Source organism: Podarcis erhardii, assembly GCF_964252035.2.
Source record: "Podarcis erhardii genome assembly, chromosome: 11".
In the NCBI taxonomy this organism is placed as follows: Eukaryota; Metazoa; Chordata; class Lepidosauria; order Squamata; family Lacertidae; genus Podarcis; species Podarcis erhardii.
In genome coordinates this window covers 29,364,101-29,380,226 of record NC_138501.1, presented here as the reverse complement: position 1 = coordinate 29,380,226, position 16,126 = coordinate 29,364,101, and the positions used below count along the sequence as shown (strand labels likewise).

Below are 16,126 nucleotides of genomic sequence, written 5' to 3'. Positions count from 1 at the left end.
GCAACATGATTGTGTGTGTGTGTGTGTGTGTGTGTGGCCAGTAAGCGGCAGAAGGGAAGCAGATTGTCTACACACTCTGGTTTTAGCATCAAAACATCTTTGGTTATTCTGATAGATGACTTTTATTGGGAGAGACAAGAGGGAGTGTGGCCATGTTGGTTCTTCTCGGCATCTCAGTAGTTTTCAGCATCATTGACCAGGATGTCCTTCTGGACTCAGTCAGTGTGGTTGGAGCTGGTGGTGTCACTCCTATTTGCATGGTTGGTACCAGAAAGTAATACTAGGCAACTGTTGCTTAGATCTGTGGCTTTTGAGCTGTGGGGTCCTGCAAGAGTCTTTTCAGTTATTTCTGCTATTCAACATCTGTATTAAAGTATTGAGAGCTGTCACCTGGGGATTTCAAGCACAGTACCATCAGTATGCTGATGACATGCAGCTCTGTTTCTCCGTCTGAATCAGTCCCTTAACACTATTTTCCCATATATTTGAAATGTTTTCCTTGTGTGTCCTTTGTACAATACTGGCCTACTCAACACATAAGAAATTAATTAATTCCAACAACAGGTACTATTTGTAAGGTAGCTTGTAACAGCATTTTTCATCTTTGTCTCCTTATATTTATTTCACATGATAGTGTTTGAATTTCCATCTCCATTCAGTATACAATTATATAACCAATAATTATTTTAACAAATGGTGAAGAAAGGGTTAAATATTCTGTTTTGTAGTTTTGTATAATTATTTTTAATAGAAGGGGTAGCAAATGGAATGTCACAGCCACACCAATCATTTAAAGCACTCTTATACCACTTTAATAGTCATCTCTCCCCCCCCCCCAATTCTAGGAACACCCATTAAAAACTACAGTTGAGAGTTGTTAAGAGACCTACAATTCCAAGCATCTGTAACAAACCAGTTCCCATTACTATTTGGAGGAAGTCACAACTGTTAAAATGGTATAAGGGGTCTTTAAACAGTCTTTAAAATGGTATAAGTGGTCTTTAAACTGAATTGAAATAATTTCCCCTTTGAATGGACCAGAGCTTCTTTCCTATCTATCCTATGTAAAAAAACTATGTGCAAGATTGGTTCCCCTCTGAAGTACAAACAACTCCCTGTTTACATGGGGGTTACATTCTGAGGCACCACACATTTAAGTGAAGTCGTTTCTATTGGGAACACCATTGAAAAAGCCTGCAAACACTCTCCCTTTGGAAACCCCTGGGCGGGGGGGGGGGGAACCCCCCAAGTTCCACCACAGTTGCTCTCTCCAAGCTTGCTTGCTCCAACTCCAACTCTCCCCAGGCCTCAAAGGTCAGTGCAAAGGCTTGTGGGATTGCTATGTGCTATTTTTGCACAATTTGTGCAGTATTTTTGTGCTCTTTTAGGGCTCTACTTCGCTCTGCCTCATGGCCCCCAGAAAGTTACCTCGCTTCAAGGTTATTGGAACGAGGAAGGCTGCCTTCTGCCAAGTTCTCACCAAGAGTAAAAGATTTCAGCAAAACATTTTACAATTCTGGATGAGATGAGTCAGAGCAACAAACTGCAGGGACTGGCAACGTTCCCGCCAACTCCCAGAACTTTATCTCGCCTCATCGCTTTGGTGAAGTTAGCCAGCGCTCATTTTTTGCAGGCTGCTAGGAGAGGAGCAGCAGGTTGTGTACTGTGAACCCTTATTTGCTCCAATAGAAGGTAGGAATTTTGGGGAGGAAAAGTATTGCCGCTTTGCAAACGCGGAAATCCAGCGGGAACAATTCTAGCTGCCTCGTGGTTAGCAACACACTTTTTTTTTTTTTTTAAAGGGAAAAAGGTGCACTTGGGAGGACCTTCACGTTAAACGCTGCCAACCCTGAAACAACGCGCAACACCCTTTCCCAACACAACACTTTCCCTCTGCCCTCTTAACCGCCCCCCCCCCGATTACAGACGCGCATGCGTCGGACTAGCACATGCGCTTTCGAGGTGCGGGTCCCGAGGCTCTTCCCGGAGCCCGAGAGCAGAGAGAGACAGGGGAAAGGAAACCGCGCGGGTGCTTCTGCGCTTGCGCCCTGGCGCGCGCTCTCTCCCCTCCCCCGAGCTCCTCCCACAAGAAAGGAAGAGACGGAGCCTTGTGCGCATCCGTCAGAAATTGGCGGGAGGCGGAGAAGGTGAGCGAAGGGGGGAGCCGAGGCGATGAGGGAGGATGGAAAGGAAGAGGCGGTCGCAGGGCGCTCGGGTGCCGCCGGCAGCCCCAGCCTGGCAGGAGGCGCGGAGGCTGGTCTCCCGAGCCTGTTTTTCCCCCGAGGGGCTTCCCGTCGCTCTTTGTTAGCCAACTTTGCCTCAGAGGCGCGGTTTGGAAACTCCCGCCCTGGTCACCGGCCTCCGTTTGAAACTGCCATTGCCGTGGCCCGTTCCTTGGGCCGCCCTCTTGCCTTCCCACAGCCCCCTCAGTGTATGCTCAGTTTCTCTCCTCCGTCCCCCCAACCGTAAACAGGAATGCCATAGGGGTGTGTGTGTGTAATAATAAAATAAACCTTTATTGTCACTGCACCACCTGTGTGCAGTGAAATTAAACGAGGGGGGGGGGGAATTGTGTGTGGGGGGGAAATTGTGGTGGTTCCTTACTGCATGTTTTTCAGGGGAATTCCCACCCCACAGTACACAGATCTCTTCTTGTTCATACAGACATGCCGAAAGCAGGAGTGGTTTTACAGGCAAGGAGGAAGGACACGGGTGGCGCTGTGGGTTAAACCACAGAGCCTAGGACTTGCTGATCAGAAAGTCGGCGGTTCAAATCCCCGTGACGGGGTGAGCTCCCATTGCTCGGTCCCTGCTCCTGCCAACCTAGCAGTTCGAAAGCACGTCAAAAAGTGCAAGTAGATAAATAGGTACTGCTCTGGCGGGAAGGTAAACGGCGTTTCCGTGCGCTGCTCTGGTTCGTCAGAAGCGGCTTAGTCATGCTGGCCACATGACCCGGAAGCTGTACGCCGGCTCCCTCGTCCAATAAAGTGAGATGAGCGCCGCAACCCCAGAGTCGGTCACGACTGGACCAAATGGTCAGGGGTCCCTTTACCTTTACCTAGGAAGGAGAAACAGGCTTGCAATTCGAATGGCAAACTGTGCCTTGGCACAGCCTGAAGGCACGTTTTCATTCAGATGCCCTACAGCCTCCCTGTTGCTCCTGGCTCTGCCAGATGAGGGAAATGTGAGCTGTGGAAAGGTCACCACAGCAGCCCTGTTGGGTGGTTGGAAATAAGCAGCGACTGAAACATAGGGAGCGGAGAGGTTTGTAAACGCAGCAAAGGACACCTGTGCTTTCCGAAACTTAGAGCCAGCTGGAGATGTACTAAATATCCCCGGTCAGTGTTCTCTGGTGTGTGCATAAGGAGGAACCCTGCTGGCTCAGATCAATGGTTCATCTAGTCCAGCATCCTGTTTCTTACAGTAACCAATCAGGAGCCTATGAAGGGGGATGCAGCTTGTTATTCTGCAGCAATTGGTGTTCAGAGGCACAGGCGGGATCTACAATGAGAGGTTCCAGTGCTTAATGCTCCTGCTCACTGTTCCATTCAGTCAACCATGCCCTCTTCCATGATACTGTAACTTAGGTGCCAGGTGAAAATGCTATATGAGATGACCCTCGGGGTCCTTTCCAACCCTAAAATTCTTTGATTCTAACAAGGCCTTTGGCTGATTGAGCAACTTATGGCCTTTTAAATGTGTTCGTGAGAAGGGCATTATCAGTTTGTTTTTTGGTGTGTATCTTGTGTTCTCATTTTGTATTTTTATGCTGTAAATTTCCTAATAATAATAATAATAATAATAATAATAAAATTTATACCCCACCTATCTGGCTGGTTTTCCCCAGCCACTCTGGGCGGCTCCCAACAGAATTAATGATGATGATGATGATGATGATGATGATGATAATAATAATAATAATACGGTGGTACCTCTGGATGTGAACGGGATCCGTTCCGGAGCCCCGTTCGCATCCTGAGCAGAACGCAACCCGCGTCTGCACGGGTTGCGATTCGCCGCTTCTGCCCATGCGCGTGACATCACTTTGAGCGTCTGCGAAACCCGGAAGTAACTCATTCCGTTACTTCTGGGTCGCCGCGGAATGCAACCTGAAAATGCTCAGTCTGAAGCATATTTAACCCAAGGTATGACTGTAAAGCGATAAAACATCAGACATTAAAAACTTCCCTAAACTCTGTGATCATATCTATTCCATTCCCCTTCCTAGCTGATCTTCTGTTTCCACCTCATCTTTCAGCACTGCAGCTTCTGAGTATTCCTAGTCCTCACTGCTTTTGGAGTTTCTTTCGGCTTTTTTTTAAAAAGGTTTTTTTTGTACTGTATTTAGGAAATTTGAGGATACCTCTGTCCCTCTTGTATGTGGGTGCTGGTGTTTTTGCTACAAAAGCAATGACACTGACATCTGAACAATGAAGATAAAGGAAACAATGTTATGTGTTTCTGGGGGAAGCCTTTGAAAGTCTCACTTAGGCAGGATACATTGAGACTTTTGTGATGTTTTGTGATCATTTCCAGGTTTGATGTGATGTGTTTATGTGCAGTCACACACATATTGAACATGTGTAAATGGGGGTTGTCTGTACTTTAAACGCATCAGTTAAAGCTTGCATATTACACCAAGATGAATCTGAAAACAATAATGTATTTTGGATTTTCAGGCACTCTATCTCTCCCCTCCCCACTCTCTCAATTTTTAAGTCTAAAAGGTATTAGACTAGAAAGGTATTAGACTAGAAACATCTACCAAGTGTTTGGTAAAATACTACACGTGTCTGATGGGCTTCATTCAACATCAGAGACAAGTTGTGCAGCACTGCTATAGGATCCTTAATTCTGAAAACCAAACATAAAGGAAGATTGGTAATGTTACAAGGTATAAGAGCAGACTAAATTCTCATGGGTGCTTCAGAATTTAGTAAGCTTCTTATATGTGCATTTAATAAAAAAACTGGCCAATTATTTCCTCTTATAATGATTTTATTGTACAAGTATGAGGAAAGAAGCAATACTGCATTATAATTTTCAGTTTCTCTGTTATGCCTACATCTGCTCATTTGCTAAAAACAGGTGGTTCTATTTAAAGTGTGTGTGAAGACTACAGTATTTTTACCTGCACTGTGTTGATTACAATTTCACATCTGATAACTGCATCGGGAGATGTAGTAATTACTGACATTTTCCCCAAACTTGGAAACTTCCCAGTTCCTTGTAATCCAGAGTGGTGGTGATATTTGATCCTACTCATACTGTCAATAATGAGAGATACAAATGGCAGAATGTTCACCTATATCAGCATTTCAATCCTTGAAAGTGGTCTGCTTGTCCAAGCTCTGCTCATTTTATTGAAGCATATTGGCTGACAGAATGCATTACAGGTTGAAGTGTAAAAAACAGTACCCATTCTGGAGAGGCTTCTCCCTTTGGAAAAGTATACTAGAATTGTAGAATTGTAGAGTTAGAAGGGACCCTGAAGGTCATCTAGGTCAACCCCCTGGAATTCAGGAATCATTAGCTCAGGGATGGGAAGTCTTTAGCTTTCCAGATGTTATTAGATTATAGCTACCAACCACTGATTATGTTGGTTTAGGCTGATGGCAGTTGGAGTCCAGCAACATCTGAAGGGTTGTAGGTTTGAAATTCCTGCATTAGCTTAATAGCCCATCAAACTGTCCAGGGAATAAGTTGCTATAGAAATATTATACCATCAAGTAATGACATGAAATCATTGTCTATAAGTAGAAAGTTCATCTGAAAGCAAGGGATTGGGCAGTAGCCCAATTCCTATTGTTTGTTGATCTCTTGTATTGCTTCGTGTTCCTTTGGGTGAGCTATATATTCTATTTAGAGTTAACTATATCTGTCAATACTAACACTTCGGTTTTTTTAAATAGATGTCACTTAACTTGTGTGGTGAAGATTTCTTTCTGGAAGAGAATAAATTCAAGCAATATTGTGCAGAATTTATCAAACACTCTCAACAAGTAGGAGACAATTGGCAGTGGAGAATTGTAAAGGTATGTGCCAGATTTTAATCTCTAGCCGAAACACTGTGTTGCTAGTTTTGCCTCAAATTGTATAGGCCAGGGATATTTTTTAATGTCCAGGAAGGTTTGCCTGGTGCCTTCATTGCATATCTTTAAATGTCAGGCAAAAAGATTCATTTTCTTCCAGGCCTTTCTTTTGGCCAATTAAACAATCTGTGACCTTTTAAACTGGATGGTGGATGGTGGTTACTGTTTTGGTTTGTTGCTATGTTACGTATTTTTGTGTTTTTATATTGCAAACTACCTTGTGATCTTTGGATGAAGGGCAGAATAGAAATTTGATAATAATTAATGAAACTGTACTTCTGTTTTACTTTGTTACCTTTTCTACACTATGGTTCCTTCAAATCGAAAAGTAGTTTGGGGATTCATTGTGTTTAAATATTTTTTCAGGTGCTTTTAAAACATGGAATTATCAGAAATATTGTATAGTTTTGGAAATATTTACAAAAGTTACCAATACACATACACACACACACGCTTTTGTGTTCACAACTGGCATTTAAAAGTATCTTAGAAAAATATATGTCACATAAGTAATATTTTGTGGTAAAAATAGTCAAGTTTGGGAGTTAAATGTCAAGGCTAAGTGATTGTTGTATGTGAGGGTTTTGTTTCATAGCGAATCGGATCTTGATTGCAAAATTTCAGTGCTATAGTCGATTGTTCTACTAATTTATTTTACTCCTTTCCTTCCTCAAATGTAGTCAGGGTATTGTATATGGTTGTGTCTCCCTCTCCCCATCCAATTTTGTCTTTACAACAACTCGGTAACGTATCATGTTGAGCAGGTTGAGATTACCTATGAGATCACCTTATCCCATATGTGCCCACTCAACCATTTTGATTGGTGGAATTGGCACTACTACAGGTGCCACATAATATCCGTTGCACATTTGTAAGAACTCAATTGTTTAGTGTGACAGCAACAGCACTTTGGAATTCCCTGCCTATTGAGATCAAGCAGGTGATTTCAGTGTAGTCTTTCTGGCACCTACTAAAAACACTTTTGGTTAGGCAAGCCTACCTAGATGCTTGGAAAGTTGAGGTAATTTTAATTTGTGTTAGTATTTTAACTTTTGTATGTTTTTAAGTATGGTTGTGATTTTTTCTTGTTTTAACATTTTGTAAAACTGCTTTAAGGTTGTTGTTTTTTAAAAACAACAACAACAACCAAGTGGGACAGGGATTTGACCTTAGGTTTCCTTGGTCCTGGGCAGAGCCTAGGCCTCTGTGCAGTATTATGCTAGTATAGGAAACGGGAACCTGTCTATACAGATTATGTTGAGCATAGCTCAGGGCTTTAGTTTCAGTTCACGTGCCTTGCCTGCAAACAGTGCCAGGTTAAATCCCTGGCATCTCCAGCAGGGCTTGGAAACTATCTAATTTTTAAATCCTGAACAACCACTGCCAGCCATAGGCAATACTGAGCTAGATGGACCAGTGATTTGACTTGGTATTGGGCTGCTTCCTATGGTTTTGTGATCATACTTTAGTTCCATTAAAATTACAGAGGCATACAGATGAAGGGTAGTATGCAAATTTATTTAATAATAACAATAAGTGCATGTTGCATGAGAGTAGCAGTGGATACAATGCTATGCAGTAAGCCCTGCTATGATCAGTGGGATTTACCCACATGAAAATGTGACAAGAATTGCACCCAAATCCATTAATTTCAATTTGATTTGAGAAAACCCGACTTCTGAATTGTAGCTAGCATTTAAGTTCAGAATTCCATAGCTACTGAATATGCTACTGAGATCTTTCTCTTCCTGGTAGATCCTAACACCCCCCCCCCCAATTGCTTAGATTTGAGTTCAGTTATTGTTCCTCATTGAACATTACAGCTGCATATGCAAAAAGAATTAGTTTGTTCTAGCACAGGTACATACTGAATTTGGCTCATTGTGTCTTAGTGGGAATATAAATAAAGCATCGCCACAAAAGCAACTCTAAGAACAAGGTAATTTTCTCTAAACTGATCTGTTCTATGTTCAAATGTTTACTGACAGAAGCACACACTGATTTGTTTTAGGAGCAAACTTGATAAAAAGAAGCACTACAATAGCCCATGGCACTAGCCATACATAACACACACAGAGAGATATATGTATATATGTAATGCTACTTAAAAGACAGAACTAATGTGCTGGAGTTAGACACACATTGATTTAAAGATCAGAGCAAATGAAATAAACTCTGTCAGAAATGATAGATTAGTCAAAGAGTTAAATTTATAGTTAAATTTGCAGCCTTGTTGAGTAATTTAATGCTACATTAATGGGTTCTGTACAGAGACTTGTTTTGAATAGAATCCTTTTATATCAGATGTTGCACATATGCTTTCTGTGTGTGTTTGTCTAAAATAAAACTTAATGAAACAGCTAATAAAACCCCAATTTGTTTGTGCTTCCTTTGAGAAATAAGCTCTTAATATGCAGCTACCATTCATTATCAACTATGCAGTTTGGTTCCCTTTCAGCAGATATTCTTCCCAGCTATGCTTGCCACGTGATTCAATCAGTACTTAAACTTTTTTGGCAAGACTTATTTGTTGAGGACAGCATGCTTAATTTGCTTATTGGAGCTAGTATGTAGGTGGTTTATAATAAAGGTGGGGGTGACAGGGCACCTGCTTCAGGTGCAGTCTTTGCAGGGATGCAAAATGGACCCCAAAGGTTTTTTAATATATTTACAGTTAATAAATAAGGTTAAATTATGCAACATTTTCTGTTTGGGATAATTGGATATGTTTTCAAAGAGGTAGATGAAAAGCCAGATAATGGGTTTTCAGGAGGCTTTGTGAAGGCAGCAGCTATGGAGGGAGGCACACTTGCATATTCTTGCTGGCTCTGAGCCTGCAACCTAGCACTTACAGCTATTGGATATTGCTGGGAGGGGAAAGTGTTTCAGAGAAAGGAGATTCTGCTCAGTTAACTGTTGATTGGAAAGCAGCAACTGGCAGGTTTTGTACAAAGCCTTCCGAGCTGCCTTGATCTAGAGCCACCAACAGCAGGAATCTGTGTACTGAAAACAGAGCAGCACCCTTAAAGGTATGCAGCTGTTCTAGACTCACTTTAGATTTTATTAACCATTCACCTCAGGCACCAGGCCAAAAATAATTCCTGTTTTATTCTTTTGTACATATGTGCAAATATACATCTCCCATAGAAAAGGATGCTTCTTTAAATTTATGTGGTGCCAAGTATGAGGAAAGGGTCTGTCTGAGGTGCAAGGAGTCCCTTGAGGAAAAAAATAGCATATTCAGGCAAAGTAATTTAACATAGTTTAATTAAACTTGATGTTACAAGAGATTGGTTCAAAACAAAAATGTTGTATCACATCCCTATTTGACATGAAAATTACTTAAAGTTGAAGAAATGAAACATCTGGTTTTCTTCTGTGAAATTTCAATGAAGCTATATTCCCAAAGAGGTACAGTTTTGCTGAAAAATATTGATGTTCCTTTCAGTCTCCCCCAGGAACAAATGTTTTCTCTAAAAGTCATCCATATTGCCATCTAGCTAACAAAAAGTTGTTGGTGTGAACAGCTTATATTTAGTTAATAAAATGTTGTTGGAGTGATCTGAACAAGAAAGAGACATTTATAGACTAATTCAGTTAATTCCAGGTGAACATAATAATTGGAAAATAATACTTCATATATAATATTGCATATGTCTGCACATTTGCAGATATGGTTAACCTGGCAGCTTCTTGCTAGTGGGAGGAGGGCAGTGTAAGCTTTCAGAGACGGAGAATGACACACTGGGGTGGGGGGTGCATCTCCTTGGGGTTTCATTGTAAGGTAGCAGGTTTGCTGATTGTTGGGAGTTCATAAGGTGCTTGCCTCAATCTGTTCTCTACTATATCTGTAAATAAACCAAATATTACAAAATATTTCCTCAAAAGAAAACCAAACCCTGAGTAGCATTGTCCTTAGAACTTCTCACTTCTTGAAATACTGTATATTGGTGAGGGCACTATAATACATTTCCTTCTGTCAAACTTCCCTGGCTAGCTTTGATTAGCTAAGATGGGCAAGAGTTGAGAGGGCATGTGGATGGTTGCATACAGTACTAGCAAGCAGCTTTGTCTGTGTCCTTGGGCTACATCAACTAAAAATGATCTCAGAAAACTTAGTTAGATGCAACATTGATGCCCTCATCTGGACTTGCTGTAATAACAGTATCAAGGTCTTTGTGGAAACAAGCAATTTTACCCTCAACATGCTTTGCAAGGTTACAGTGGGCAACCAAAGAATCAGTCACATAGAATCATGTTGGAAGGGACCACGAGGATCATCTAGTCAAACCCCCTGCAATACAGGAATGTGCAGCTGTCCTGTATGGGGATTGAACGTGCAACCTTGGTGTTATCAGCACCATTCTCTAACCAACTGAGCTAAAGCTTGATTAACTGAATGAAGGTTTCAGAGGCAGCTTTGCCTCTCAATACCAGTGATTGCTTGGAACAAGAGAAGATGGCTCTTGTTTTTATGTTCTGCCTTGGGCTTCGCAGAGGCATCTGACTGGTTGCTGTGAGTGACAGGATGCTGGTGAGTCCCTTTGGTCTGATCCATTAAGGCTCTTCTTAATCTGCAAGAAAGAAGATGTAAAGCAGCCATCCCCAGTCTGGGTCCTCATTCAGACTATAGACTATAACTGCTGTCAGTCCCAGCCAACATTGCCCATGGTTGGGTGATGGGAGTTGCAGAGGATGCATGAGCTGAGGAAAGGAAAATAGACAGGATCAGCTTAGTGGAGTACCAGAGTATAGGAAACAGGACAAGGGAATGGGGTAAGCAAGATATTCCTAGGAAGGATAAAATAATGTACAGTATATTATAAGAAGGTGCCAGGAAAGATGAAGAATTAGAGACCAGGGAAAGGAAGTTGGAGAAAAGCCACCTGGGAACAAGAAATCAAAGTTGCAGCTTACATTTGCCCACCTACCAGGTATCATCTACCTTTGCATCATTGATTCTGTGCACATTTCACCATTTGCTGCGGATCTGGCATTTTAAAAATCAGAAGCTTGTGTAGAAAGATTTAAAATATTAACTAATGAACTGCAGCTAATCTTTGGCTGGTGAATATATTTATATATATATTCCCACACACTGTCAGCAGACCCATCTCTTATGTGTTTTATTTTGTGTTGTCATTAATTTTCCTTTTTACCTTTATTTGCCCTGATAGCATCAGGTGGACTCTCTCACAGTGAACAAATAGTCCTCACAACCATTCATCCCCCAAAATGTGTGAAAAGACCCACAGTGCTACATGATTATACATCCATCTTTGTTTATACAACCTCTCATCACTTGCTTATTTTTGTGCCCATCTTGTTTTTTCCCCTCTTCCAGCTTCCTAATGCATATATTATGGTATGGCTTCATTGTCATAAGCATAGTAGATCATAAGATACATATTTGTTCTATCAATATCGTAATGGCTGTATAACTCCTATAAATGTAAACATATATTTGGGATCACATTTGCAAGAAATTTCTTATTTAATTTCATAATTGATGTCATTTTAATATGTATCCATTACTTTTGTTCACTTGTTCTCTCACATGAAGTGCTCTTTTTCTGATTTGCATGCTTTCCTAAGTCTTAGGAATAATGTACAGTATTTTAGTTTTATGATATGAAATATGCAGGATTTTCTAACTTTCACAGAACTTAAATTTTGAAATTTAAGTTAGTGATTTCTAATGCTTTTGTTCTTACATGGCTCTTTAGTGTGAGTTTTCTGGGTCTGCATACTTTTAATGTTTAATTTTAGAAAGTGCTACTTCACATTTCCCTGATTTACAGATGGTAAATTTTCAATCACATTTTCAATGGCATATGGGAAGGATACATCCTCAATGCGTCTATTGAAATATCTATTGAACGTTTGTGCCTTTTTTGTCAGTATTTACAGGTTTACCATATGTATCTAACTGAAAGTAGGTCAGCTGTTATGGCTTAAGGAATACCACCTTGTTTTATTTAGATTATCCGATGTTTTTGAGATCTCTTTTCTGAAGAGAGTGTTATCTGTTGATCTATATTCATGGCCATTCCTCTGCCCCATATCTATTTTTATTTTCTCTCATTAACGCATATAGCTAATATAATATAAACATATATAATATTAAAAAGTATTTTAAAGGTGATTTTTTTCTTTTATCATGTGAAAATCATTCTTTCAATTCCTTTTGCAAATGATGCATTCCCTCCACCCTTACACTTTTGTCTATCCAATGATGTGTTCTTAGGATAAATCTCCATTCCCCATCAACATTATTTATTTCAAAATTTTGTTTTCAGTTAGTTATGTTGACGACTATTTTAAGTATTTTAAAGTTTCATCCTTTTGTTTTTGAAAGAAATTGGCTGCCAGATCATGAACATGTCCTAATTAACTTATTTTCTATTTATTTCTCCTGGCCTCCATCCTATATCTTCTACATTACTCATTGCTATTGTAGCTATTAATAAAGTGTATTTCTATTGTACTAGATCCTGTAGTGCTTGTCTTAACTTCAAAACATGAAAGTGAATTAGTATGCAATCCTATGGTTCCTAGGAGGACATCCTAGGAGCTATAGTTCAAAATGAATCTCTCCATGCAAAGGAGGGGTAAAGCTTCCCCTCCCCCCCCCAAAAAAAAGAAAGAAAGAAGAAAAAAGTTAATTTGGTGTGAGCCTGGCAGGGCTTTGGACTTGGTAGTTCTCTCTCCCTCTCCTGTAAGGTTGTCCTTGACTTGATAATGGCAGCTACTGTATTGGTAGCCCATATTTTTGGGGGAGTTGGGGAATAGAAATTCTGCTGGCGAGCCAATAGAATGAAATTGTTGATCTGAAAGACTTATATAACTCCTGTAATGCAGTCTAGGGAAGGAAAGAGGTTGCATGTTGAGAATATAAAAATGATGGATAATTCTTTTAATATTGGGAAAGGAACGATGTACAGTGGTGCCCCACAAGACAAATGCCTCGCAAGATGGAAAACCCGCTAGACGAAAGGGTTTTCCGTTTTGGAGGCGCTTCGCAAAACGAATTTCCTATGGGCTTGCTTCACAAGACGAAAATGTCTTGCGAGTTCCTGCGGTTTTTTCCCCTCCCCCCCTTTTCTAAGCCGCTAAGCCACTTATCTGCTAAGCCGCTAAGCCGCTAAGCCGCAAAAAGCTGCTAATAGTGCTAATCCGCTAAGCCGTCAATGGGCTTGCTTCGCAAGATGAAAAAAACGCTAGACGAAGAGACTCGCGGAACGGATTCTTTTCGTCTTGCGAGGCACCACTGTACAAGATCAATAATTATATTTTTAAAAAATAATTGTTTTTATTTTCATTTTCTAATGTACAAAAAGAAATAATAGGTGAAAGAGAGGAGATAAAAGCAAGACAGGAAAATAAAAGAAAGTATATGAGGAATATAGCAATATGATTCCAGACAATTGACCTTCATAGGCATTTTACCCAAGAATGTTTTTCAAAAGGCACCCATGAGAGCAGGGCAGCTGCCAATCATATTCCTTAGCTTTAATGTATTCAGTAATCAGTCATTAGATTTAATAATTAACTGAGAAGCTATAGGATAGGCATGACATGAAGTATGCCTATGACATAATGAGTATGACTTGACATAAGTATGACATGACATAATGAGAAGTGCACTAGATTGAGGAACTAATGAAGGAAAACCGAAGGGTTAAATAATATACTTGTATTAGTATTTTAAATTTACTTTTGTTTGAGTAACCACAATAATCTTCAGGTATAATTTTCTAGGTGAATTTATTTAAGATGAGTTGTGCCTTTTCAGTTCATTTTTTATGTTGATCATAAAACAAAACAAAAGTACTCCTGCTACTTGTTTCCATCAATCAAGAATAGTCTTTTTTCCATAAAGTTTGATCTCGGAAAAGGTTTGGGCATTTATATATATATATAGTCATATAAACAAAATACCTGGTGGAAAGAGGAGGAGGAAAAAGAGGACAAACAGTAAAGGCAAAGGGATTTTTTATTTATTTAACAGTTTAAAAGGCAGAAGAGAGAAAGTAATACTAAATGGATCTTAAATTATTTTCATGGAATGTAAATGGACTTCATAATAAAATGAAGAGAAATATCACACATTGGCTAAGCAGAAGTTAGATATTATTTGTTTGCAGGAGACACACATAAAAAGACAATATAGAAAACTATTAATAAATAAAGGACTAGAACAAGAGTTTATATCTTCAGATAAAACCAAAAAGAGAGGGGTAATAATGTGCGTCAATCCTAAATTGGATCCAAAATTAATCTTTAAAGATGAAGAGGACAGAATTATTGCCATTGAAGTGGAGGAGGGTTTCCCCCACTGCCTGAGCCTCGAGGTAGTTCCGCGAGTTTGTGTTCCACGTGAGGAAAAACTTCAGCAGAGCCTCTTTCCGGTCTTTCTGAAGCTTCAGGAGGTTCTTTTCCAAGTCTTTTTTTCCATTAGCCTCCTTAAGAATAGCAGGTCCAACTTCTTCCTTTGATCCCGTATCCAACTCCTGAAGCCTGTGCAGGCCCGACAGGGCGGCTTCTTCTTCTTCGGTTTGGCTGCCCCTCCGCGGGTTTTTCAGCCCTGGCCATCGAGGCGGAGAGGAGGAAAGGGAAAGCGGGCACCGGTTGGGACGTGCTGGGGCTGGGCGCCACCATGGTGCGCGTAAAGCATGCTGGGCCAGAAGGGGCTCGCCCATTCGAGGGGGAAGAAAAAAGAGGATGAGAGTGGTTGTCAGTGGCAACTCCAGTAGGCCGCTTCCCCTTTTCCTGTTTCTGCTGGCGTCTTCTTTTGCTTGCCACGCCTGTGGGCTCTCTTCCGGCCAACTCTGCCATTGACAGATCTTAAAAACTTGGGGTCGGTGAGATTCGGCAATCGCAGCAGCTTGCGCCTGCTGTACCTCCTGAGTGGAGTGGGTTGTGTCTTGATCCTCGTGAAGTAGGGTGAAATGTGAGGAGTGTTGCAAGCTAGTGCAGAGGCAGAAGGTTTGGCTGAGATGGTAGAGCATGGCTTCTCTGTCAGGGGCTTCTTCCTAACCCAGTAGAACACCAGCATCATACGCCTCTTAGATGGGTTGGACATGCTGAAGAAGGTGCTGGAGGCCCAAAGACCAGGGTGACTTCAAAGCGGAGGACGCAGCAGGCAGTTCCCTATAAGTGGTGCCAAATCCAAGCAAATGTTAGCTCCAGTCCTGTTAAATCGATCTAGCAATTATGAATGTTAAATAAGGAATTAATTCCTCAGGCAGTATGGAAAGACTTTATGTGGCTTTTTAATAGCTGGGAGCCCCCAACTACTGCGACTGTTGACAGCCTGTTGCCCCTTCACTCTGCTTGAATGGGTTATGTCACAATTGTTCCTTAAGCCTTCATCAGGAGTTTGTGAGCATGAAAATGCTGTTGGGAGTTTCAGCAATGAAGGCTCAGGCATAACATACTGTTTGAAAGTCTGAACATTTCCTCTTTTTTTATTTAATAAAATTTATATACCACTTTTATAATTTATATACAAATTATTAGGAGAGTAAGTTAAAAATATACTGTAGTTTATTCACTTATAGGCTAGTTTACATACTTTATTCCTTCTTATACTTCTATCCTACCTTTCCTCCACAGAGCATATACTCTTCTGTCTCCGCCTTCTCCATTTTATCCTGACAGCAATATTGTGAGCTAGGGCCGTAGCTCAGTGGTAGTGTAGCCTTTTTAGCCTCGGGTGAGAAGAGCTTTGCGCCTGGGAGAGGGAAATGGGAGTCAACAGACACTCAAGGAATAGTTTCAGAGAAAAAGCTGGTAGAAGGAGCAAGTGTGATAGATTCACAAAACAAGCACGAGTTCACAGCCATTTGCCCAGAGTATATATTCCCCTTCCAGATCCCTTCCCTTTCTCCTCCCCTCAGGAGTCCTGCCCCATGATGGGTTTCCTGAGCATGAACAGAAAGCTCCTGTCTTGGGACTCTTTTGGACTCTTCCAAGGAAAGGGGGATGAGAAGCCAAAGGGGGGTCGAGGAGCCTTGTGGTTCAGCACGTTC

At 41.0% G+C, this 16,126-nt stretch overlaps 1 protein-coding gene across 1 annotated transcript in view; it reads left to right on the top strand.

Moving 5' to 3' along the window:
* Positions 1–1,934: 1,934 nt before the first annotated feature.
* The window catches only part of ATG10 (autophagy related 10), a gene marked incomplete at its 3' end in the record, with an annotated part of 92,757 nt that continues 78,565 nt past the window's right edge, over positions 1,935–16,126 (top strand). Inside the window, exons 1-2 of the mRNA XM_081880673.1 lie at positions 1,935–2,147; positions 5,913–6,035. Of these exons, the coding sequence (XP_081736799.1) occupies positions 1,950–2,147; positions 5,913–6,035 (321 nt within the window). The 5' untranslated portion in view covers positions 1,935–1,949. The remainder of the gene's footprint in view (positions 2,148–5,912; positions 6,036–16,126) is intronic.